Source organism: Sus scrofa, chromosome Y (genome assembly GCF_054392235.1).
Source record: "Sus scrofa isolate SSC_HxYL_T2T_F1_AM1 chromosome Y, Sscrofa_HxYL_maternal_Yorkshire_Landrace_v2.0, whole genome shotgun sequence".
NCBI lineage: Eukaryota > Metazoa > Chordata > Mammalia > Artiodactyla > Suidae > Sus > Sus scrofa.
The window spans coordinates 12,931,022-12,958,194 of record NC_139402.1 but is presented as its reverse complement, the minus strand read 5'-3'; the positions used below and the strand labels follow the sequence as shown (position 1 = coordinate 12,958,194).

At 42.6% G+C, this 27,173-nt stretch overlaps 2 protein-coding genes across 2 annotated transcripts in view; both read right to left on the bottom strand.

Moving 5' to 3' along the window:
• Positions 1-27,173, bottom strand: part of LOC146394372 (heat shock transcription factor, Y-linked-like) — a 455,151-nt gene that overhangs the window by 145,488 nt on the left and 282,490 nt on the right. The gene's annotated exons all lie outside the window — the stretch shown is intronic.
• On the bottom strand, positions 13,855-15,669 carry LOC110257949 (heat shock transcription factor, Y-linked-like). The gene is made up of 2 exons (XM_085009156.1): positions 15,091-15,669; positions 13,855-14,667 (listed from the first exon to the last, which is right to left on the bottom strand). The coding sequence occupies exons 1-2, from the start codon at positions 15,601-15,603 to the stop codon at positions 14,155-14,157; spliced, it is 1,026 nt and encodes a 341-aa protein (XP_084865282.1). The 5' UTR covers positions 15,604-15,669; the 3' UTR covers positions 13,855-14,154.

Here is a 27,173-nt window from a genome sequence, read left to right as displayed (position 1 = left end):
CTAACAGTGCAGCTGGGCTCACTTTTCTCCACACCCTCTCCAGAAATTTTTATTTATTGACTTGCTAATGCTGGCCATTCTGACAGGTGTGAGGTGGTACTTCACAGTTATTTTGAGTTGCATTTCTCTAAAAATTGTGAGGTTGAGCATTTTTTCATATGCCTGTCAGCCATTTGCAGGTATCCTTTGGATAAATATCTTTTCGGGGCATTTTCCCATTCTTCAACTGGCTGGTAGGTTTTTGCTGTTGAGTTTTATAAGCCATTTATTTCAGAGATTAAGCCCCTTCAGTGGCATCATTTGAAAATATACTTTCTCTCATTCCAATGGTTGTCTTTTTTCATTGTTCCCTTTGCTTTGCAAAAGCCTGTCAATTTGATTGAGTCCTTTCTTTATCTTTGCTTTTATTTCTGTTGCCTTTGGAGATTGATGTTGAGAAAAAATCATTTTTATTGTTGATGTCAGAGTATGTTTTGCCTCTCTTCTCTTCTAGTCATTTTAGGTGACCTATCTTATGTTTACATTTTTAAGTGATTTTGAGTTTACTTTTGTACATGGTGTGAGGGTGTATTTCAGTTTCACTGAATTACCAGCAGCTGTCCTGTTTTATCAGCATCCCTTTCTGAAAAGACTGTCTCATTCCCATTTTATATTCTTGCCTCCTTTGTCAAAGATTAATTGAATGCAGGGTTGTGAGTTTATTCCTGGGTTCTCTACATTGTCCCTTTGGACTGTATGTCTGTTTTGGTGCCACTACCACAGTGTCTTGATTACTGTGGCTCAGAAAAATTGCCTGATGTCTGGGAGAGTTATTCCTCGTACTTTATTTTCCCCCTTAGTTTTCCATTGCGTATCTGGGTCTTTTATGGTTCCATATAAATTTTTAGATTGTTTGTCCTCGTCCTGTTAAAATAACGGAGGTCTTCTGATAATGACGTCATTGAATCTGTAGATTTTATGGCATACTATTGCTTTTTTAATAATATTAATTCTTCCAAACATGGATCATGGGATATCTGTTCCTTTATTTGAATCCTCTTTAATTTCTTTAAGTTTTATGGTTCAGCTTATAATCTTTCAGCTCCTTGGTCAAGCTTATTTCTAGGTCTTTAAATTTTGGGGGTGCAATTTTCAAAATATTCTATTTTTTATTTTTTTAATTTTCTTACTTATTTTGAGTACACTCAAGTGCAACCAAAATCTGAGTGTCAATTTTGTATCCTGCTACTTTGCCAAATTTGTGGGTCATTTTGTGTAGTTTTGGTGTGGCCTCCTTAGGATTTTCTATACATTGTGTCATGTCATGTGCACGTAGGGAATATTTTACCTCTTCTGTTCCAATTTGGATGCCTTTGACTTTTTTTGTTTGTCTAATTGCTGTGCCTAGTATTTCCAATATTATGATGCATAAAAGTGGCCAGAATGGGCCTTCTTGTCTTGTATCAGAGTTTAGTGGAAAGGCTTTCAGCTCTTTTCCTTTGAGTATTAAGTTTGCTGTGGGTTTGTCCTAAATGGCTTTTGTTGTGTTAAGATATATTTCTCAGATCCCCACTTTGGTAAGAGGTTTGATCGTGAGTGGATGTTGGACTTTGTGGAATGCTGTTGCTGCATCTATTGAGAGGATCATGTGGGTTTTTAGTTTTCATATGTTCGTGTACTGTGTGATGTTTTCTGCTGTGAGTATTTTCACCATCCTTGCAAACCTGGGACAAAATCCACTTGGCCATTGTGTATGATTCTTTTCTGGTCAATGCTTATTTGTCCAAAGGTGTCTGGGTTTCTTTCTGTGTTCTCCATTCTGTTCCATTGTTCTGTCTCGCTGTTTTGTTACCATTACCACACTTTCTTGATGACTGCATCTTTGTAAGATGGCTTGAGGTCTAGGAGCATTTTGCCATTTTGCCTCCTGCTTATTTGTTTTTTTTCTTTTTTTTTTTCTTTTACTCTCAGGATTGCTTTGGGAAAGCTGGGTCTATTTTGTTCCATGTACATTTTTGGATTGTTTGCTTTCTTTCTGTGAAAAATGTCGTGGGTACTTTGATTTGGATTGCATTGAATCTGTAGATTGCTTTGGGTAGAATGGCCATTTTTACAGCATTAATTTTTCCCATTCAGGAGCGTGGAATATCTTTCCATTTCTCTACGTCTTCTTTAATTTCCTTCATTAATGTTTTATAGTTGTCAATCTATAAGTCCTTTACCTCCTAGGTCAGGTTTATTCCAGGATATTTGATTTTTACCATGCCATTTTTAACGGTGTGGTATTTTGTATGCCTTTCCTAAGTTTCCTCGTTAGTACACAGAAATGCAACTGATTTCTGAAGGAAAATCTTATATCCTTCTACTTTTCTGACTTTGTGGATCCGTTCAAACAGTTTTGAGGTTGAATATTTGGAATTTTCAAAATGTAGTATCATGTCATCTGCATAGCATGACCGTTTTACACCTCTTCTCTTCTTATTTGTAGGCCCTTAATTACTTTTGTTTGTCTGATTGCTGTGGCTAGGACTTTCAATAATATATTGAAGAGCTGTGGCAAGAATGTGCATCTCTGTCTTGTTCCAAATTTTAGTGGGAAGGATTTCAGCTTTTCTCCATTGAGTACAATATTTGCTGAGGGTGTGTTATATATGACTTTGAATGTGTTCAGGAATGTTCCCTCTATCCAGCTTGGTGAGAGTTTTATTTTGTGTATGGATTTTGGACTCTGTCACACGCTTTTTCTGCATCTTTTGAGACCATCATATGGTTTTTGATGTTTCTATTTTTAATGTGGTGTATGATGTTGATTGATGTACCCAGGTTGAGCCATCTTTGTGAACATGGAATGACACCTACCTGGTCGTGGTGTATGAACTTTTTGATATGTAGTTGGTTTGGGTTGGCTGAAATTTTGTTGAGAGTTTTTGCATCTGTATTCATCAATGATATTGGCCTATAATTTTCTACTTTGGTGGTATGTTTGTCTGGTTTTGGAATTAGGGGAATGCTGGCATCCTCGAATATCTTTGGGATGGTTCCTTCTAATTCCATATTTTGATAAAAATTTAAGGAGGGTGAGCATCATTTCCCGTGTGTATGTTTGTTAGATTTCGCCTGTGAAGCCATCTGGTCCTGGACTTTTATTTGTAGGGAGTTTTTTTTTTTTTTTTTTGATACAGTTAACTTTATTACTAGGGATCCGTATATTCAGTTGATCTATTTCTTCTTGATTCTGATGTTTCAGGCTGAAAGACTCCAGAACATTGTCCACTTCTTCTACATTGTCAGATTTGTTGGCATATAATTGTTGCTAGCTTTCTCATATGGCTTTTTGTTTTTCTGTACTATCCATTGTGATTTCTCCTTATTCATTTCTTATTTTGTTTATTTGGGTTGTTCCTCTCTCCTCTTCCTGGTGAGCCTAGCCAGAGGTGTGTCAATGTTACCTACCTCTTCAAAGAACCATCTCTTGGTTTGGTCGATTTTGTGTATTGTTTCTTTGATTTATTGATTACTCTTTCATCTTTATGATTTCCTTCCTTCTGCTGACGTGATTTTTTGTTGATTCTTCTTTTTCTGATTCACTTAGGTGGTGGGTTAAGTTGTCGATTTGAGACTTTTCCTTTTTGTAAAAGGAAGTCCTGCGTAACGATGAACTTTCTTCTGAGCACTGCTTTGGTGGCATCCAATAGAATTTGAGTGGTTGTGTCTTCATTTTCATTTGTCTCCAGGTAACTTTTACTTTTCTTCTTGATTTCCTCATTGGCTCATTGGTTTTTTCAGAGCATGTTGTTTTTTCACCATGTAGTAGGTTTTTTTTCTCATTTCCTTCCCTGTGGTTGGTTTCTAGTTTCATGCATTGTGGTCAGTGAAGATACTTGCAATAATTTCTATTCTCTTCTATTTGTTGAGCTTAGCTTCGTGCCCCAATATGTGATCAATTTTTGAGATTATTACTTACACCCTTGAGGAGGACGTGTATTCTGATTTTTTGGGTGTAATGTCCTGAAAATGTCGATTAAGTCTATGTTTTCCATTGTGTCCTTTAGGATCTCTGTTGCCTTATGGATTTTCTGTCTAGAAGCTTGGTCCATTGATGTGAGTGGGGTGTTAAAGTCTCCTACTGAGATTGTAGTCCCATCAGTTTTTCCTTTTATATCTGTTAATGTTCCTTTCAGGTATCTGGGTGCTTCTATATTTGGGGCATATATGTTGCTGTTTATAACTTCCTCTTCTCGAACAGAGCCTTTAACTATGAAATAGTGTCCTTCTTTGTCTTTCTTTACAGCCTTTGTTTAAACGTCTCTTTTATCTGATGTGAGTATTGCAACTCCTGCTTTCCTCTCTGGTCCACTGGCATCAAATATGTTTTCCGCTCCCCTCACTTTCAATCTATATGTGTCCTCTGTCCTAATGTGAGTATCCTGCATGTGGCATATTGAGGGGTTTTGCTCTTTTATCCCATCAGCCACTCTGTGTCCTTTCATTGGAATGCTCTGTCCATTGGCAGTTTATCTGATGATGGATAGATGTTTATTTATTGCCACTTTAAAACTCTTAGTCCAGATGATTCTATTATTCTTCATTCTTTCTTTCTCTTTCTCCTTTTTTTTTTTTTTTTTTTTTTTGGTTGGCTTGTCTCCATTTATTTTATGCCTGAGTACTTCTCTTTTCATTTTTGTTAAATGTAATTTTCCATTTTTATTTGTGGTTGCCCTGTTTTTTAAGTATGTTTATCCCCTACTATCACTGTGTGCTTTAGCCTGATAGTTTGAGTGCTCTCTAATTGCAGCTTACTTCCTCCTCATTTCCCCCCGTGTTTTTTTTTTTAATTTACAGAAGTGATTTTTGTATTGCTGTAGTCTTTCAGCTTTTGTTTGTTGGAGAAATAGTTTATCTCCCCTTCTATTTTAACTGGTATTCTTGCTGGATAGAGTATTCCACATTGCATATTTTTGTTTCCTTTCAGTCCTTTAAATATCTCTTGCCATTCCCTCCTGGCCTGTAGAGTTTCTGTGAAGAAATCAGCTGATAGCCTTATGGGGCTTCCCTTTTAATTGACATTTTGCTTTTCTCTCTCTGCCTTTAGAATCCTCTCTATCTTTAATTTTTGCCAGTGTTATTATATGTCGTGGTGTGGTTCTATTTGGGTTCAAGTTGTTGGGGACTTCTGTGCTTCTTGTACCTTGAAGTCAGAATCCTTTAGATTTGGAAAGCTTCCAGGGGTAATTTTTTGAACTATATTTTCAACCCCCTCTTGTTGTTCTTCTCCTTCTGGAATTCCTACTACGCAAAGATTGGCCCACTTTCTATTATACCGTAAGTCTCATATGGCTTTCATCTTTTTCCATTTGGTTTTCCTTCTGCTCTCCTGTTTGGCTGATTGCCATTGTTCTATCTTCCACATCCCTAATTCAATCCTCTGCGTTATTCATTCTGGTCCTCACTGCCCTTAGCTCTATTCTTATCTCTGCAAATGAATTTTTTGGATTTGCTTGGTTCCTCCTTATGTTTTCTCGTTCCTTTCTGAGGGCGTCTGCATTCCTGTTCATATCTTGTCTTCATTCCTTCAGTCTTTTCTCTGTCTCCCTTTTGAACTCCAAGTCTGTCAGACTGTTTCAGTGTTGAAGGTTTTAGGTGAATTCACCCTTTGCATAAACTGGGAATGTTTTCTGAGCTTCCTCATCTTGCTTGTATTTTCCATTTTCTGTGAATTTGGGGCAGCCAAAATGTAGTTTGGCACAGTTGAGGCTGCACCGCGTTGGTGGAGCACTTCAGCAGGGCATGCATGGCTTGCTGGGTCACACTGCTGAGCCTAGGTTCTTCCCATGGCCAGGCATATTTGTGCATTGTGCACCATCCTGAGGGCAGTTGGGGCTGGATGGCATGGGATGTGGTGGAGGCACAGCCCTGCAGTTGGGCAGGGCTTTCCCAGGTGCTCAGCGGCAGCAGAGTGCCTCCTGTGGGCATGGAGTGCTTTTCAGTGTGCTCAGCTTATCAGTTGCCAAGGGTGGGTGGGGCTGGCCTCCTTGCTCTGTGGCAGAAAGGTGCTTCCTGAAAGTGGGCAGGACCAGGCAGTTCACTCCATGGCAGAGGGCCCTGCCCGAGGGTGGATGGGCCTGTCATGTGTGCACCATGGTGGAGGTGAACTTCCCACATGTGCCTGGGGATTGCTGGGGCATGCCATTCAGCAGAGCACTTCCCAAAGGGGGGCAGGCCTGGCCTGGTTGCCTCATGGCAGGTGGGTTCTTCCCAAAGGTTGGTGGGCTTGGCCAGGGCTTGCCACATTGGAGTTGCCCTCCCTGCACATGGGCGGGGCTTGCCCTGGTGCTCCATGGCACTGGGGTGCTTCTTGAGTGTGGGCAGTGCTGGCCAGCTCGCTCTGCAGTGGAGAGAGCTTCCCAAGTGTGGGTGGGGCTGGCAGGTGCCCATGGAGGTGGAGGTGTATTTCCCATGGCTAGCTGGGGCTTTCTGGGGCAACCTGTAGCAGTGGAGCACTTCCCAAGGGTAGGCAGGGCTGGCCAGTTTCCACTGTGGTCGTGGTGCATTTCCCAATGTGGTGAGGAGTTTCCCAGGGCATGTCAGGGCAGTGGGGCACTTCGCATGGCTGGGCATAATTCCAGACATAAGTTCTTCCAATACGTTCTCAATAATCTTTTCCTTTACTTCTCCATCTGGAATTCCTACTATGCACAGATTGGCCCACTTTATGTTATCCCATAGGTCTCTTATATTGCTTTCAGGGTTTTTTCATTTGGTGTTCAGTCTGCTGTCCTGTTTGGGTGATTTGCTTTCTTCTATCTTCCACATCACTGATACGTTCCCCTGCATTATTCCTTCCAGCCCTTACTGCCCTTAGCTCACATTGTCGGTCTGCAAATGAACTTTCTAGATTTTCGTGGCTCCTCCTTATGTTTTCTATTTCTTTTCTGAGGGAGTCTGTGTTACAGTGCTTATCTTCTCTGAATCTCTTTAGTACTTTCCCTCTGCATTTTGAACTCAAAGTCTGTCAGACTGTTTGAGTGTTGAAGGTTTTAGGTGAATTCTCCTGTTGCATAAACTGGGAATGTTTGCTGAGATTCTTCATCTTGCTTGTGTTTTCCTTTTAGTGTGAATTTGGGGAAGCCAAAGTGTCGTTTGGCACAGTCAGGGCACATGGTGGTGGTTGGGCTCTTCCTGAGGGCATGCATGGCTGGCCGGGTCCCACCACCGTGGCTAGGTGCTTCCTGTGGGCAGTCAGTGTTGCTGGGTTGTGCTGCTATGGTGGGGAGCTTCCGTAGGCTGGGTGGGGCTGGCCAGAGTGTTCTGCCTTGGCAGTGCACTTCTTGAAGCCAAGTAGGGCTTGATGGGTTGTGCCACAAGATTGGAGGGCTTCCTGAGGGCATGCAGGGCTGGCCAGTGCCTGCCATGGTGGAAGTGCAATACTCCTAGCCTGTTGGGTCTGGTTGGTGTACGTCCCATTGTTGGTGCCCTTTCTGCAGCCAGGGGCAGCTGCCTGTGGTTCTCTCCATCAGTGGAGGGCTTCCCAAGGGTGGGGAGGGCTGGCCGGTGCATGCCGTGGAGGACGTTCACTCCCCATGGCCGGGAGGGTCTTGCCCTAGTGGTCAACAGCAGTAGGGGGCTTCCCGAGGGTGGCAGTGATGGCTCTCTCACGCTGTGACAGCAGAGCCCTTCCCAAGGGTGGGCAGTGCTGACCTGTTCCTGCTATTGTGGTGGTGAACTTCCTGATTTGGGGAGGAGGTTGCTGGGGTGCACCAGGGCAGTGGGCACATCCTGTGGGTGGAACACCAAGGAGGTGGTTGCCTTCCCATTGGTAGTGGGCCCAGTCCACTGCAGAAGGAATGTGGCTTCTCCCCGGGCATGCCCGTGGTGGAAGAGGGGGATGTGCTGGGAATGCCCTCTGTGCTCTACTAGCTGTTGTGCAAGTGAAAATGCTGTGGAGCAAGGCGTATTCTCTGGTGGCCCACACATCCTGCTCTCCCCTCCCCAACAATGGGGCAATGTCTCTCCTGCAGGCCCAGACCTTCTCCTGAGTTCCCTCTCTTGTGGCTTTCCAGTCCCCAGCCCTTAGCTCTTTGCAACCCTTCACCCCTGGGGCACCACTTCCTCATCTCTTATGCTGTCTCCACACCACCAACCCCAGCCTGCTCCCAGGGACTCACCTCCAAAGCCTAGGGCTTGGCACCCAGTCCCCACCAAAGCGTCTCAGTCTTTGGGACCTGTGCCAGCGGTTCTGATGATCTGTGTGGCTCTCACACTGCCTCTCAGTCCTCTGACCTGCTGATGCACTTTTCGTGGCATCTTGGAGATCCCTTGGACTCAGCTGATCTTTCCGCAGGTTCGGTGAGTTTCCAGGGTGTGGGTTCCCTTTCTCTTTCACCATTCCCTCTCAGGAGTCCAGTCCTGATGCCTCTTCTCTCTCTCTCCTCTTTTCTGTTGCTTTATGCAGTTGTGTCAAGAGATTCTTCCCATTTTTGGAGGTTTCAGTTCTTCTGCCCGCGTTCAGTTGCTGTTCTGTGTGAGTCATTTTACATGTAGATGTGTATTTTTTGTTGCATCTGTGGGAGAGGTGAGCAAATCCCCCTACTCTTTCACCATCTGGGATCTCTAAAATTGTGTCCTTCTTTATCTTTCTCTATGGCCTTTGTTTGTTTCAAAGTCTATTTTTTCTACTATGTATATCACAACTCCTGCTTTCCTGTCTTGACCATTGAAATATCATGTCCCATTCTCTCACATTCAGTCTATACGTGTTCTTTGCTCTAAAGGGAGTCTCTTGCAGACAGCAGGTTGTATGTTTTTGCTTTTTGATCCAATCTGCTGCTCTGTGTCTATTGATCAGAGTATTCAGTCCATTGACCCTTAAGTTAATTATTGAGAAACATGTATTTATTCCCATGTTAAACCTTGCTTTTCAGTTGATTCGTAGTATTACCTTGGTTTTTTTTTTCTCTTTCTGTTTTTTTTTTGATGATTTCCATTTATTTTATGCTTGGGTACATTTCTTTTTAGTTTTCATGAATGTAATGTTTGGTTTGATTTGTGATTTCCCTGTTTTTCAAGTAGGTTAACCACTTCCTACATCTGCTTGCTTTAGCCTGGTAGTCATATAGGCTGCAAGACGATAATTAAAAATAGGTGTCTATATTTTCATACTTCCTTACCTACACTCTATGCTTTTGAATTTCTTCTTTGAGATCTTCGAGTTTGTCCTTTTGGTGTTCCTTGTGTTTCTCATCACTTTTCGAGTAGATTTTTGTTTGTTTGTTTGTTTGTTTTGGTGATGTATGCTGGCTTATTTAAGTGACTGCTTTCCAATCTGTATATGTTCTGTCTTCTTTTCTCTCCTTCTTCTTCTTCTTCTCGTCTTCTTCTTCTTCTTTTAGCCATTTCTGTATTTTTTTAGAATGGGTTTAGTATTGGTGTACTCATTTAGCTTTTGTTTGTTGGAGAAATTCTCTGTTTCCCCTTCCAGTTCAAATGATACTCAATAAATAAATAAAACATACGTAAATGAATAAATAAATAAATGATAGTCTTGCTGGGAAGAGTATTCTAGGCTTCAGAGTTTTTCCTTTTGGAACTTTGAATATAGCTTGCCAATTTCTTCAGGCCTGTAGTGTTTCTCTAGAGGAATTAGGTGATTTGCGGGTTCTCTTATAGTTAATGTGTTGTATTTCCCTTGCTGCCTTTAGAATCCTCTCTTTATCTTTGGCCATTTCCATTATAGTAGGTCTAGGTGTGGGCATATTTGTGTTCAGCCTGTTTTGTGCCTTCTGTGATTACTGTATTTTGATACCTGTTTCCTTTAGTTTGGGAAAAATTTGAGACATAATTTCTTCCAATATATTTCCAATCCACTTGTCTTTTTCTTCTGCCTCTTGAATTGCTATTATGCATAGATGGACCCCTGTTATGCTACCCCATAGATCTCTTATGTTGCTTTCATGTATTTTCATGTGGTTTTCTGCCTGCTGTCCTGATTGGGTGATTTCCATTATGCTATCTTCCATGTCACTAATTCATTCCTCTGCACTCTTCACTCTGCCCTTTAGTGCCTTTAGCCCAGTTTGGCTATCTGCAAAAGACTTTTCTAATTTTTCCCTATTTTCCCCTAAATTTCCTCATTCCTCTCGAAAGTAATTGACATGACTGTTTGTAATGTGCTCGTAAGTCCCTGATATTCAGCCTTCATTCCTTCAGTATATATTCACTCTACCCCTTTTGAACTCAGTATCTTTTGGCCTACAGAGGTCTGTTGCATTGTTTCTGCTTCACATGAAATCTCCTGTACCTTACGTGGGAATTGTTCCTGGGCTTCTTCATCGTGTCTATGATTTCCTTTTTCTGTGAGTTTGGGGAAGCCAAACTCTCGTCTTGGAGGGTTACTTCTAGGCAAGAGCAACCCTTTGTATTTTGTGGTGTGTTACCATTTATTTGGGGCATGGAGGATTGCATTCTTGCTGGCTCAATCTTGGGAGTGAGCACGCCATTATCCCGAGGGTGCAGAGTGTATTTCCAGGGAGAGGGAGGCAGTGGGTAGGGCTGGTAGTGCCTTCTTGCTGGGGTCTTAGCAGCAGCAAGTACATGCAGGGAGGTGGCACAGGCTACTCCTTGTTTCAAGGCCTTGGGAGTGATAATGAGCTTTTTGCAGAATCATGAGGTGCCCAGAGCATTTGGTAGTGGCAGTGGCAGTGGCAGTGGCAGTGGCATGGTTTGTGAGTTCCCAGAGAACTTGGAGCAGAAACAGGTAGTGTTTGGTCACAATGACCTCTTCTGAGGTGCCCTCTGTGGTGATTAGGGCCACAAGGGGTGCCTGTTCCTGGACCCCTAGTGATAGCAGGCCATGCACACCTCTGGTGGTTTGCCCCCCAACTGAGGACCCTTATAAGAAGCAGCCTGTCCCTCTTAGCCCACACAGGAGGTGGTGCACCACTGCTCCTAGTTACAGGGTCTTGGCAAAGGACAGTGTTCAACCTTCTGGGTGCTTCTTCCGTGCAACTGTCAGAGCATTTGGCACTGACAGTTGCAGGGCGGTTATATGGCCAGGGTGTTGACAGCAATACTGGGTGGTGCTCAGTTGTAGTGCCCGCTCTGATTTCTGACCTCTGAGGTGACTGTGGTCAGAGATTGGACCTGATCACACACCCCTACCGGTGGCAGGCCTTGACTCCCTGTGGTTTCTGAGATGACTGCTTTGGGTTGTCACCACTGCCTGTAGATCACTCAGGAGGCACCACATCTCACTTACCCACTTGATGCCCTTAGCCCCCACCAGAAGTATCTGGACACCTATAGCCAGCACAAGAAGTGTCCAGGCTGCTGTAGCACAAGCAAGTGGCTTCTTGCCACCTGTGGCCTGCACCAGGTGCACCCTGCCCTCTGAAAGCCTGTGCACGTGTGAGCAGGGAGATTCCTTTGGCATCTGCCCCTCCTCCTTTTCCCCTCTGCAACAATGGCACCTTGCTTTTTAAGACAAAGTGGGGTCCTTTCTACTCCAAGGATTGCTCTGAGGTGACTCTTGGTATGATTGAAAAGAATTCTTCTGAAGGTACTCCAGAAAGACAGTAAAAGAGAAACATAAGAAGCTGCTAAGTCAAACAGATTCTATATCTTCAAGGGACCTGTTCACCTGGCTGAGGTTTGGTGTTAAAGGCCAGCATTTGTATTTAAGCCTGTCTTTGTGTAAAAGAAGAAAGCAACCTCTACGTGTGAATCGGGATATATAAAGGGGTGGAGATAAAGGCAAAAATAACCTAGAACAGTTTGAGGATTTTAGAGAAAATGACACCCACATTTTTTTTCTACTACTTTTTTTTTTTTTGTAGATGTTTCACTGATGAACTACCACCCTGTGGTGACAGTGATGCAATCTCTGATGATGTCATGTGGACATTGTTGTTGCACTTATGGTGTAAATTATGGTCATGGTTCCTGGATAAGATAAAATATCTTATCGCTTGGAGTGTGAAATGTACTTTTTAAGTAATTGTATACCTTTTTTTTTTTGTCTTTTGAGGGCCACCCCTGTGGCATATGGGCAATCCCAGTCAGGGTCAAAGCAGAGCTCTGTCTGCTGCCTTATATTGCCATAGCAATGCTGGGACTGAGCCACATCTTTAACTCACATCACAGCTCATGGCAACTCTGGGGCTTTAAACCACAGAGCGAGGGCAGAGGGTGAAGCTGCTTCCTCATGGACACTAGTTAGGTGTGTTAACCTCTTTGCCATCATGGGAACTCAATGGAATTTATTGATTTATTTTTTCTTTGCAATGAAGACAATCTTGTCAACTAATATCCAAGTTCCATTTGAAGTAACAGATGGACTATAATGTTGCTGAGAAAACACTACGTAAATACTATGTATTTTCCCTTTCCAAATTGACTTTTATTTGCCCCTTTTTCCACACCCTCATAATTGGGACCCCCATTCAATACAACTTGGACTATTTCAGAAATCTCTTGACAGCTATTCTCTATTTCCTTAGTTCCATTTTCCTTTTTGAAACAGTTACAGCTAGGGGACATGTCAAATGCTCCTCTCTAATTATCAAACATTTCAAATATTAAAAAACGGCAAAATAATCTGCCATTGAAAACAATTAAAATGACAAAAGGACAACCTGCAATGGGAGACAATTATTTCGGATGATGCAACCAATAAGGGCTCAATCTCTAAAATCTACAAACAACCTATACACCTCAACAACAAAACAGCCAATTACTCAGTGGAAACATGGGAAAGAGACCTGCATAGACATTTCTCCAAAGAGAATATACAGAGGGCCAACAAGCACATAAAGAAATTCTCAACATCACTGTTTATTAGAGAAATGCAAATCTACACTACTATGAGGTATCACTTCACACTGGACAGAATGGCCGACATTAACAAGTCCACACATCAGAAAAGGCTAGAGAGGGTATGCAGAAAAGAAAACTCTCTTACACTGTGGGAGGAGTGTAAATTGTTACAACCGCTATGGAAACACTTCAGAAAACTAAATATAGAACTAGCATGTCACGCAGCAATCCCACTCTTGGGCATACACCTGGGGAAAAAAAAATTTCCATGAAAACTTTATGTGCGCATGTATGTCCAATGCAGCACTATTCACAAGAGGAAAGACATGGAAATAACTTGACCATTGGAAAGAATGGATTAAGGGATGTTGTATATATACACAATGCAACACTACTCAGCCATAAGAAAAGAACAGAATAATGCCATTTGCAGCAATACGGCTGGAACTGGAAACACTCCTATTAAGTGAAGTAAGCCAGAAGGAGGAAGGCAAGCACAATATGACATCACTTATGTGTGGAATGTGATATATGGCACAACTGAAACTTTCCACAGGAAAGACACCCATGGATTTGGACAACATGGTTTTGGTTGCCAAGGGGGAGTGTGCAGGATTGTGATGGACTGGGATTTGGGGGTTGAAAATGCAAACTATTGCATGTGGAGCGGGTATGCAATGCGGTCGTGCTGTATATCAATGGGAACTATCTCTAGTCACTTTTGATGCAGCACAATGTGAAACAAAGGATATGTATGTGTGTGGGTGTGGGTCTTGGGTGGGTGGGTGTGTGGCTGGGCCACTTTGCAGCACAGTATGAAAGTGATCAAACACAGTAAACCAGCTATGATGGAAAAATCATTTTAGAAAAAGAAATGCAGCATCTCTTTAATCTTAACTGTGTTCAAAATAAAAAAATATGTAATTGTAATATATACATGTAAGGATATCCTGACCCACTTGCTGTAGAGTGGGAAAATAATTTAAAAAAAAAGAAAAAGAGACAAAGAATTGGAAAAATTAAAAAAAGAGATCCAGGTGAATAAGAAAAAAAGAATATGAAACTATGAAGATGAACATATAAGTTTATTGCTGAAATAACAGAATTGCAGGAATTTGGTGACATTTGCCAGCATAAATTTTCATCTTCACTCTCCTGCATAACCTATAGTCCTTTGATAGATCAGTGGTAAATAGGGTGATGTTCAGATACGGAAGAGGACTGAGGATTTGGCCTTGAAAGCGAGGCAGCTGATGTGTCAGTGGCCATTGGCATTGGGAACCATGGAGGGGCTGCTGGTTGCGGGTTAGACACAGGGCACTCAGTTGGTGATATATTCTGGTATCTGGTTGGCAAAGGAGAAGGCTACACCCTCAGTCCAAAATAACCACTTGGGAAGTTAGAAATGCAGTGGTACTGAGAAACGGAAGTGGTAGTTGTAATGAAATTCACGATGTGGCCACTTGCTGGAGAGTAGCTGCTTTGTGAGTGCATGTGAAACGTGGTCAACTGACTAAAAATAGCATGTTGAGCCATGACAATTTGTCCTGGTGGCCTGACTGATGGTGATGATGGAGAAGAAAGACCACTTCTAGTTGGGGTAGTTGTATTAGAAATTCTCTGGCTCATAGAAGGCCATCCTATTAAAGGCACATTTAGATTTGTAGAGGTTGAAAATGCATCTTCTCCACGAGTTTCTGCAACCACATCAGAATTATGGTTATCCACATCACCCCCTGTTCTAGAGCGCTTCTTGCTGCAACCTTGAAGTAGAGAAGCTGATACTGGAGAAGCATTTTTCTTCTTGACTCTTCTTTTCATCCTCACCAACAGATGGGGACAGCCTCGTTTAAAATTTGGATTATGGTAGAACTGCAGCTAAAACCAAAAGAGAAAGGTATTTAGTGACCTTTTAAACAAAGATACGAGGACAAAGAATCCATAAAAATCTGACTTGTTTCATCACACAGAGTTAATGTCAGGAAATAATACTCATCTATTACTAACATTTTCAAAAATTTATGTAGTGGGAACAGGCAATTATGGTCCTTAAATAAAAATGCCTGGTGCATTTACAGTAACAGTATGAGGTTCAGGGGCTTGTATTGGGTGAGGTTCATCGAGAAGGCTCCAGGTGGCTAGGAAATTTCTCTATCACCCCAAATATTTTATGACCAAGTGGCCTTCAACTTAAAAGCGTAGCAGTACTTCATCCCACTTTCAAGGTCTACTATGACCCTATATGTATGAACATATTTGCAGATGTCCCTCTGTAAATAGTAACTGGACATTTCATAATACCTTGTTCCAAGCAGAGACTTCATTATCTTCTGCCAGAATGTTGGCTAGTGAGGCAGGTCTTTGAAAATTCCTTCGCAATTTAGTAAATCCATAAAGGTTAAGCTGTCGAACTAAGCTTTTCATACTCTCAGTTTCAAAAATTCTGAAGGGAGCCTTTCTCTCCAGAACTTCTTTCTTGAAGCGTTCTTCATTAATCACGATCGAGGTTCCATTTTCATCCCACCAAATGGACTTAAATCGATCACTTTCAACAATTTCCCAAAGTTTTCTGGGAAAGGGCAGAGAAGGAAAATCATTATCTCCATCTGGTTCAGAGGCACACAATGTGTGGCATGGCTCTTTCATCAGGGAGCCCTCAGACAAAGCCTGGAAAGCTTTTTCTTTAACCTGAGACCTCAGGTCCAAGTCCCCAGTGATTGAGTTATCACACCATGGAGATGTAATGGAGGATTCTGAACCAGTTGATTCATCTTTAGGAGACACACCTTGAATTTCTGAAGGAGCATGTGCCATCTCAGATAAATTTCTCTTCAGCTACTTTTCTCACCTGCATGGCTTTTGAATTCTGCAGTTGTAAATGCTGCTTTGGTAAGCCTACACAGATAAACTATCCAATCCATCACAGTGGTTGCCAGCCTGAGTAGCTGTGACATCACAAGACTCTAGTCTCCTAGCAATCTGAGCATCACCTTCAGTCAGGGTTTACTTCTCTATGAAATTAGCCCAGTTAATATAAAATATGAGCTCCGTACTTGAACAGTAACCCAAAGAGAGAAAAAAAAATGAGATCAGCAAATGAGATCCTATTCCAATGGAATCTTTTTAATAAAAAAAATCACATAAATAAATTAATCCATTTCATCCCTGAAGTAAACGCAAGTTCTCTCTTGAGCACATATGCACTTGTGCCTGTTATGTAAGGCCTTGAAAATGGAAGAAAAAAAAAAAAAAACAACGGCAAAGTGAAACAAAAGTTATGCAGCTCTTGAGAGTGGATAACTAGAATCTGTGCAGTATTTATATTCAGAAAATGCATAGCCAGTGTTCTCTGATGGTTAGCTTGTTACAAAAGTGTTCTGATCTCTGCTGTGCTATGGGTTCAATCCCTGGCCTGGGAACTTCTGCATGCCCCAGGTACAGTCCAAAAAATAAAAAGACAAAAAGAAAAGAAAAAAAGAAACAAATACACAATCAAAAACAAAACAAAACAAAACAAACCATGACCTTTGTCACTAACCAAGACATGGAAGGGCCCTGGGCACCAGGCAAAATATCTAAGGCCATAGAGACAAAAAAAGATTGATGGTTGCTTGTGTTAGGAGAGGAAATTTGGGGAAGTACCATCCAAAGGTTATGAGATTTCATTGCGGATTGATACAATGAGAACTGAGGAATTGATGGGTGTACCACATTCTGAAGATTATATATGCCATTGAACTGAATACTCTAAAACTTATACCATAATGTTTTCACATTGTTAAAAACTGACAATGATCTGGTATCACTGATTTTATTATATCGAGTTTTCTGTGTATCCTACGCAAGTACTCTGCGTGTTAAACAATATTCCAAACATTTTCCGTTAGGTTGCTGAGGGAGGAATGCACAAGGCCAATTAGTATACGAGGGACTTATTAGGGCCTCAGAGGGGGCTTGGCAGAGCCCACGATGGCATCAGCCTTGACTGCAAGGAGGTGTTAGACTTATAAAGCATCTGTGGTGGGAGTCTGTGGTTGGAGTCCACGGTGGGACCTTGTGGCAGGGAAAATGGAGAAGAAAGGGAAGGTCAAGGGAGGTGTAGGGGCTCAAGTCCCATGACAGAGCACAGTTAATCCGTGTAGGCAGTTAGTTTGTGCAGGCAGTTGCTTCCCACAGGTCCTCGTTTTTGCTGCCCAACTTCAACTTCCACATTCTGGGAGGGGTGTCCACAGCAAGTCTCTCAGGTGAGCAGCAATAGTTGGGGTGTATGGCAGTCTGTCTCCATCCTGCTGGGATCCTCTCATTCAAGCCTTCCATTATATGGGATAGGGATGAATGTCTACTCTTCTCTCTCTGCTTCCTGCTGGCCTGGGGTGAGGAGTACTTGTGGATGGACATGGTATATGCTACCATAGAGGATGGGAAGAAAGGAAAAATAAGATTAAACATGGGTTGATACCAGTATTGTTGAAGGAGGAGTGTAGTTTCATCTGAGTAGGTTTTAACACGTGATGTGGTATTAACACGTAAATCACAGGAACTATTGGTCATAACACATGTTGTCTCCTTTCTGTTGCTATAAGAGAAGACCATGAAAATATAAGGTTGCTGCTGCCAGCTGATGCTGCTTTGAGAACAGCTGGTGTCATCACGTCTGACAGGGCACATAAACCCTAAGTTCTTGGCAATACAAAGGCTTGCCTGAAATTACTTCCATAAGATTTCCTAGTCCTCCTTGGATGTCTGACCCACAGCTACTCCATTCTGCCTTTTCTCCCTATTGGCCCATGCAGTTGCCATGGTCAATGATCTCTGTATTTCTAGATGAGAGAAGATGCAAGAATTTGGGCCCATAGAGATCCTCACCTGAAATCGGTCTGAAGGCCTGTGCCTCACCCCTGGTCGCCTCCCTGAGCTCTGCTCAGCCGGTGCTGCACGTCAACAGCTGCTGTGCCTCAAGTATTCCTGCACGGAGAGCCTCTAGGCAAGTGCTAACTTGAGGTCACAGTTGGCCATACTCCCCCATGGTCGGACATTTGACCATAGTTTGGGGAGGCATTTCATGACCATTTCATCTCACAGTGCCAGCAATGAACATTGCTAGGTCTGGCAATGATGTCACAGATAGGCCATTAAATGTGCTAGTCTTGGACAAAGCCATACTAGGAGTAGCCAAAAGTCTCTGGACCAGCCATCTTCCTAGTTTTTATGGTCCAGGAAAATATTCCCTCTTGTTGCATGTTCCCATATCTAGAGACCACTGATCTCATATGGAACTATATATCATTTTCAGTGACTCAGTTACACTTCTGGAATGCAAGAGAGCAATTTTGTGGAGACAGTGAATAAAACATAAACCTAGAGACTCTCATGCTGAGAGAAGGAAGTCAGAAAGAGAAAGAAAAACACCACATAATAACACATATCTGGTGTCTATTTTAGAGCACAAGTGAAGCTTTCCACAGAAGAGAAAAACATGGATTTTGAGAATAGACTTGTGGTTTCCAGGGGGAGGGGAACTGGGACAGATTGGGATTGAGTGGGAGCTTGGGGTTCATTGAGGTAGTCTCTTGCCTTCGGAATGGATAAGCAGTGAGATCCTGCTGTGTAGCCCTGGGAACTATGTCTCCTCACTTGTGATGGAGCAAGATAATATGAGAAAATAATATAAACATGTCTGTGTACCTGGCTCACCATGCTGTGCAGTAGAAAATATAACAATATATTGGTGGCAATAAAAACAAATTAACCTATTCTGATAAGGAGTGGAAGAATATATGAAAATATTTGTGGCCTCTTAAAAATTATGTGGAAAGCAGTATTCATAAAGTCATAAATGAAATTTGAAAAGCTTCACACAAAACAGCCCTGTTTTATCGCTGTTCAGCTGGATTAGTCTGCTCCTTCTCTTTAAATGAAATTTCATTCTGGCTTGTCCACTCAGCTGTACTCCCCAGTGTTCTTAGGCTGGTTATCCCTTGACAGTTTAAACATTTCCAACACAAGGGAGCCTTTAAATTTCGATTAATGTAGCCCAGGTGAGTTATGTCACTTGGCTAAAGTCTTACCTGCTGATTGAGCTTGAGTAACAGTTGAAGGAAACATAATTGTGCCCTTGTGAGAGCAGGTATTAGTTGGACAGATGAGGGGATCCCACATAGGAACATCACTGAGAAGAGCCTTGGAGGGGAGAAACCCACCAAGGTAGATGAGAAAGTCAACAAATGACCATGTGGTCGGGGCGGGGGGGGGGAATTATTGGCATAGTGGTCTATTTCTGATGATGTCTTCTATTTGCCCAGGCATTGGTGTTTCTGTTATTAGGGCCTTGTTTTAGGGTGAGTTTGATGTCAGTCGTTCTCTCTGTAGACCAGTGCAATGTGGATGTCCTTCTTAAGAGGGAACTAGAGATTTTCAGAGGTATTTTATTCACTTTGCTTGTGCATATGGTACTTAAGTATTCCTGACAAGAGACCTTCCATCTAGGCTGGAGACAACCCTTTAAATAATACTTTCCCAGAATGTATAACCCCCTGGTTATCATGGGGCATCAGACATTCTCACAGAGACAGATTGCAGCACTCAGCTTCCCATGCTGAGAGTATGTTCTTAGTACCCCCCTTAAACATTGAAATATTGTAACACAGCCTCAAAGAACTATTTGGGAAGTGAGTTTTAGAAAGTGAACCCTAACCTCAAAACACAGAACTAGAGTATGAGTCACAAGGTTGTCTCTAAAATGATCCTCATTTTCACCAGACATTGTCAACCTAGAACTGTAGAAGGAATACCCCAAAGGGAGAACATATTTTCAAAGCATTTCTTTTCATTAATGGGTTTTCTGGGGAGCAAGGAAGAACCAAGCTGCCTCTTGGATTTCCCACAGTCATGGCTCTTGAATTCACAGCTGTTGCTTACCTATCTTCCCTCCTCTGATTTAGGGGCACACTTTTCCCATGCTACAAGGTCATCAGGATGGCAAATGTCTGAGAAGGAGGGAGTAAGTTGTGAGCTATATCTTTATAGATTGGGTTCATACCTTCCATCCGACAATTTCTCCCCTGTAACACGGTAATTTACACTTAGGAAATTTGCAAATACACACACACACACGCAGAGAGAGAGAGAGAATGCAAATTTTAAACACCTGGCCAAGTAGAATCTCACTTTATTGTAAAACATTACCTAGTCACTCAACCAAAGTAACAAAGGATTTCAAAAGCAAATACAAATTAAAGGCCATTCGATTCACGTAACCTGTTATCAAGAGTATGAACAAGGTAAGGTTAAGAAGGTTCAGAAACCTTTCTTTTAGCAGAGAGACAGAAACCTAATTCAAGTTTTACACGAGCTTACCTTTAAAGTTAGTTTGTTTTTTAACTTTAAACTCCCAGTCAGTCCCGACCAAGCTTGAAAATCCTGTCTAGTGTCCACTTCGCAGAAATCTTCCATCACTTTCTGTATCCGTATCATTCTGTCTGCTAGCTTTCCATTCAAAATAACAAGCTACACGACAGACTTACTTTCTGTTCCCTTAATAAAATGCAATTCCATTCCTCCTTCCTTCTTTACTGAAAACACAATGTCTACTTGTTTGGATGGACTTTTTATCACTTCTAAAAGTATGTGTTTCCTGGTACAGAACATCACAGCATAGCACCAAAACACCGATAATAGTCTTAAGTGATGTTGCTGTCCCTTCTTAGTAACTGAAGCCTCAGCATCCGATTTGACTTTTATCAAACCTAGGTGCAATAAGAAAAGCTTCTGCCAATGACTCTGAAGACATGCCCATTTAAGTTAGATCAACCTACTTTAACTTTAACATCAGATGTTAATTTAACACGGAATATTTTCCAATTCATGTGAATCTAAAATTACCTTACCTTATGTATTTTGAGAGTTCATATAAGAGCTTAATTTCCTTCAAGCCAATTAAGTAGAGCTTTTTGATGAAGTAATTTTGGGAAGGCCATACATGCACAACACAATGATACATACAAAACAGGAAGCTCAGATTTCCCATTCCAAAGTCTCAGCCATGAATAAGGTACACCTGTGTGAAACCCATCAGCTACAAGAGACACTGGCTTCAAACTGGGTCCCTGACAGATGGAACAAATCAAGGTCACTTGTCTAGGTGGCTAAACATCTTTTAATAATGTTTAGAACAAAAGACATAGGATTTCTCCTTGACCCTGAGAATTCAACTTGCAAAATGTACCCCTATTCCTGAAATTTCTATTTCAGAAAGATGGTGGAGCTAAGGCTTCCAGATGTCCAGGCAGAACACCTGCATTTCAAGGACACAGGCAAATTTCTCTTGGGATGACTTTGTTTCCTTGAGGGCAGAAAACTTTTCCCTCAGAACTGAGGAGCCTCTTCCCTGAGTCTTAAAGGCCCTGTCAATTAGTCCAGGCATGGAGTTTGTGGGCCCTGTCCTAATATGTGTAGATGTGTCTGTCAGGGGAAGGCTGGCTGATAAAAGGGACTGAAAGAATGGCATGCCCTTCACTGGTCCCCGGGTCTGGATTAGTTTAGTGTACGGGTCAGACATGGGAAGGGGACATGGACCCTGGTTATGCCTACGATTCCATTAGTGACTTCGATCAGGGGCCTGTATTGAGGTTGGCAGAGGTTTGCGGACTGGTCTTTTAACTCAGTTTGAATGGGATCAAGCTGCTGAGCTATGGAATGGGTGGAGGTATCCCACACCCAGGGCAAAAGAACGGAGGCTGGGAGAGGTAGCTTATCATGTTCTAGATGAGCAAGGGGGAGGAGAGAGGGCTCGGAAAGAGAGACAGGAGTGAGAAGTCTGAGGGAGGCTCTGAAATTAGATAAAATATCTCTGCGAAGAGTTGGGGCTGGGCACTTGGTTAATATCAGGAAAGAACAGCTAAAGGGTGTCCCTGATGGGGTGCAGTTTGGAAGGGGTTTTGGTAAGGGTTTGGAGATGAGACCACCAACATGCACAATAGAGACTTGAGAGGGGTGTTTGTGACCTGTTAATTGAGGTTGTGCTGAGTAAGTGGCCCCTGTGTTGATAAGAAAGGATACCAGCTTACCTACAACTAGCAGAGTTACCTGGTGCTTCACCCGAGTAGTAGTTGTGCGTCCGGGATCCAGGGGTTTCCAGGGCACCCTCAGACTTCTGTGATCCTGCCAAGGTGGCTTGGCCTGTTGAGGTCCAAGGATTCTGGTCTCTCTGCAGGGAGGGGTGTGGCCCTCCCCTGAGAGGTTTCCAGTGGCCTCTCTTATCACACCTGCAGCATGGGCCTGGAGTGCCTTAGAGCCATTGTCCAGGGGAGAGAGCTGATATTTGGGGGAGCCCTGAATGGCAGTTGTCTGAATTTTGTATTTAGCCTGATCTCTTTTTAAGTGTTGGCTTTCAGCCTCTTTATGCTGATTATTAAAGACCTTGAAGGTGAGGGTGAGGACATCCTGCTGAGGGGTTTGAGGGCCATCCTCCAACTTTTGTAATCTGTGCCTTATGTCAGGGACAGACTGAGAGATAAAGGGAGTGTGGAAGGAAAGATTCCCTCCAAATGGGAAAGGTCTAACTACGTATCTTTTTGAAGTGCCTCTGTTAATAAGGAAGGAAAGCAGGTTTTTCATGTGGGCTCTGTCTAATTTCTTCTTCTTTTTTTAGTTAAGACCTGCTTCACATAGTCCTCCTATGAGACAAGTTACCATGTGACTCTGGTGTCTGAAGGCCTGGGAATCGACTGGAGAGTCCCAGTTTGGATCCTGTCTTGGGACTGCTACCGCCCGCACTCTTTGGTTCTTGTTTTGCCAGCAGAGGTCATCTGTGTGGGCCTGAGTGGCTAACCAGACCCTTTCCTTTTCCTCAAGGTTGAGGATGAAGGATAAGGCGACATCAACACCATGGCAGGTAAGGTCACAGGACTGAGTGATTTGTTCAAATTCCTTAAATGTAGATGGAGGGATCAGAAGAGAAGGAGTCTCATCTTTTTTGTTTTTCAATTTAAGTGGGAGGGGTTGGACATGGAAATAGGGACATGGACCTGGGCAATCCCTGCAGTGCTGGCAACTCCCCCTCAAGGGACCAAAGGAGCTGGTTGGGAGGTGTTTGGAGAAGTAGGAAGCTGGGTACAGAACTGTGTATGAGGAGGAAAGAAATAGGGGTCAGTATCTGGGTTAGGATGGGGAGAAGCTGAGGACAACTTGGGTAGGGGAGTGGAGGATTTTGTGTTGGGGGAGAGCTGGAGGCATGGAGAGATTTGTATTGTGGAGAATAATGATCTGCAGGATCAAAGCAGGAGCTGTCAGAATGAGAGGGAATATGACATGAATGATGGAGAAGAATTTGAAATGTGAAACAGGGAGAACAGAGGGAGGCCTGTGGGCTGAGAGTAAAGACACACCGCCTTTCATGCCACTTGTCATTACAGTGACAAATGTTATTGAGGTCACTCAGGCTATTTACATTGAATGTGGACTTGTGGTTGCCAAGGGGGAGAGGGAGAGGGAGGGAGTGGGATGGATGGGGTGCTTGGGGTTAATAGATGCCTTCTAGTGCCTTTGGATTGGATTAGCAATGGGATCTGGCTGTGTAGCCCTAGGAACGCTGTCTGGTCCCTCAGGGCGGAGCATGATAAAGGGAGAAAAATGAATACATACATGTATGTGGAAGGGGCTCACCACGCTGTAAAGTGATGAAGCAGAACGTGAACAGAACACGTTGGACCAGCTATAATGGAAAAACAAATACAACATCACTATAGAAAAAAAATTGAAAGTGGCATTTTGGGAGCATTGAGAGCCATTAGGTAATGTTTATCCTGTGCACACGGAGTTACAGAAGAATTAAATATGCTTGGACCTAACATTTCCTCTTAGGAATACCTAAATTCCATAAGAGGCAACCAAGCGGTGTGTTCTGCGGAGGAGTGGAGGGCTTCTTCGCCATGATGAGGACTAAGAGGGGATGTGGGGTAAGGAAGGGGCCATCTTAGGGAGTGCCACTTCTTAGGCTGAATGTCTCTAAAGTCTGGATAGTGGATGCTGAGGGACAGAGAGAGAGGTTTTGCACTGATGTGGGTGTCCCCAGATGAGAGGGATGGGGCCAAGTGTCTATGCATTCTACAGACCTAGTGTGATGCTTTGTTGCAGAAGGTTGTACTCTGATGTGCCAGAGGAATTGGGGCCCAAGAGCCATGCTGACAGGAGACCCAGAAAAGTGACATTTTCTCACCCAAGTATAAGAAGGTAAGTGCTGGATGCAGAGTCAGTCATGGAAAGGTGGAATTCCCCGTTAGGGTTTCCTCCCTGACTGAGCAGGAGAGGACTGGTGCAGAGGTGCCTGGATCAGGGACCCAAACCTGGGTGGGTTCCAGAGGTTAAGCGAGGAACAGCTGCACCTGCCTGCTGCTCTCTGGCTTTCAAACCCAGGAGTTTGGGGCACCACTGATCTGATTCCCATTCTCGTATCATTCCCGCTTGAGGTTTAGCACCATATGTGAAGTTTGCTGAGGGAGGAGTGGGCAAGGGCATTTGATAAACAGGAGAGATTTATTAATGGCTCAGGAGGGCACCAGCCTTGACTGTGAGGAGGGGCTAGGCTTATAAAGGATCTGTGGCAGGAATCTGCGGTGGGAGTTCATGGCAGGAACTTTGATGGGAACAATGAAGAAAGAGGAGGGGAAGGTCAAGGGAGGAGTAGGGGGTCAAGTCCCATGACAGAGAGCAGTTCATCACTATAGAAGTTAACATATGCCTCCAGGTGTTTTCCTCAGTCCGTTGGTTCTTGCTGCTCAAACTGAGCATCCACTTCTGGGAGAGGTCGTCCATAGCAGGTCTCCAAGTTGAACAGCCATATATGGGCTCAATGGGGGTCTGTCTCCACGCTGCTGGGAACCTCACATTTTCATAGTCATATTAGCACAGCAAATATGATTCTTGTTGGTATGTCTATCAATATATGCTAAGCATTCATGAAGTAGAGATTTTGTGTTTATGTAAGGCCCCTACAATTAAGGAAATCCAACAAGTAGGAGATAAGTCATAACAAGAGAGTTTATAAGAAAAATGAATTATATGAGTGTAAGAGGAAACTTGCCATTGTTGAAAGAGCCAAAGGATATAATCCAAGATTACATGGAATCGTAGTCTTTTTTTTTTTTTTTTGTAAGAACAGGAAATAGGCAGAGGGGTTTTGGTGAGGAAATAACAAGGGCATAGAGTCAGGAGCATTGAGGTTTCCCATAGGTTTTGTGACCAGGAAATGGCCAGGGGATGTGTGAGAAGGCTAGGCCTTCCTGGCATTATGGGGTTGCAGGTTTCCTAGGGGCTTGTGGCTGAGGTAACCAGTGTCAGGCTTAGCCTCAGGCTATAAAAGATGCATATGAGGAAAGGGTGAGACTGTTCCAAGATAGGGTCATGGAGGGGTAGGTGGAGAGGGTGAGAATTTGCCAAGGTATGGTGTGCGGTGGAACTTACAAAGCTAAAAGTTAGACAGGGCCATCATTGTTCCAGAGAGTTGGTTCTTATTTGGAAAATATAAGGGTCTCAGCAGTTTGGGTGCATTGATCTGGTTTTCTGAACATTATTGTGTAGGAGTCCAGAAACAAAGGAGTAGCAACATAAAATAGGACCTAGATTTTATGAAATGGTCTTAATATGGGATAACAAGCTGCTCCTTTGCAGAAAGAGACCTCATGTTTGGTAAGAATTTCTGTGGCTTCATGGCTGAAAGAAGTGTTACAAAAATGTTGTGAGTGGTTTCCCATTCCAGCTTTGGTAAATATTTAATATGTGTCAAAAATACATGATGCTTTCCATATTTATCACATTTAAGGACGGAATATTTTCACAACTAGAAAGAGTGTCTAGTTTGGCACTATATCTTAGTGTAATGCAGTTCTTAAGTCAGAATGCTTTGTATTAACAAATGGTCGTGAATTTTCCTTTCAGTAAACATTTCATGAAGATAGACACTCCACGAAATGTAGTTTCATGAAATTTGACAGTGATTTCTCCTGATCTTTTTTTTTTTTTTTGGAGAATGTTAGTGTCTATTTTCTTCACAGGACATGCCCTTAGATTTACACATGCAGATTTTGTGGGGGATTGGCTGATAAAATATTATGTATATGTGAAAAATATACGAGTTCATGTTAAGAATTTAAAATGTCTCATTAAACTGTGGCTGAGAATTTTGGGGTGCTAGAATGGCTGGATCATAAATGAAAGAAGTCACCTTTGTGGCTATCAGGGGAAGACAGCCTAATTCAGGTGTCTCTGAGCTCCAAATTGCAAACTGTACCTTGAATCACAACCATAGGAGAGAGTGAAAAGTTTTATCTTGAAAAGATGCCTATAATATGTTGTATGAACTTACCTGTATAACGAATGAGATTTAGTTTGGCCTTTGCATCTCTTTACTATTTAGCATTGATTCACAGTGGTTTCCTTCCTCTTAGTCATGAGATGCTCTCCTAAATTGGATGGTAATATTGTCTTTAATCATATATATGTGTGTACACATACACACACACATATATTACTCAAATGAATTTATCACATCTGTAGTTGTATAATGATCATAATAATCTGAATCCACAGGACTTCCATCCCAAAGCCCAAGCACATCCCACCACCCACCAAACTGTCTCCTCCAGAGACCACAATTTTTTTCAATGTCTGTGATTCAGCATCTGTTCTGCAGAGAAGTTCAGTCTATCCTTTTTTCAGATTCCACAGATCAGTGAAAGCATTTGTTGTTGGTGTCTCATTGTATGGCTGACTTCACTTAGCATGATCGTTTCTAGGTCCATCCATGTTGCAAAAAAATGCCAGTATTTTGCTCCTTTTAAAGGCTGAGTAATATTCCATTGTGTATATATACCACATCTTCTTGATCCGATTCTCTGTTGATGGACATTTAGGTTGTTTCCATGTCTTGGCTTTTGAAAATAGTGCTGCAATGAACATTGGAGTGCATATGTCTTTGCGAGTCACGGCTTTTTTGGGTAGATGCCCAGGAATGGGATTGCTGGATCAAATGGGAGTTCTAGGTTTAGTTTTCTGAGCACTCTCCATACTGCTTCCCACAATGGTTGCACCAATTGACAATCCCACCAACAGTGTACTAGGGTTCCTTTTTCACCACACCCTCTCCAGCACTGATTGTTTGTAGAATTTTGGATGATGGGCATTCTGGCTGGTGTAAGGTGGTACCTCAGAGAGGTTTCGATTTGCATCTCTCTAATAATGAGTGATGTTGAACATCCTTTCATGTGTTTCTTGGCCATCTGTATGTCTTTGGAGAACTGTCTGTTTAGATCTTCTTCCCGTTTTTCGATGGGGTTGTTCGTTTTTTGGGTGTGGAGCTGCAGAAGGTGTTTATAAATTTTGGGCATGAA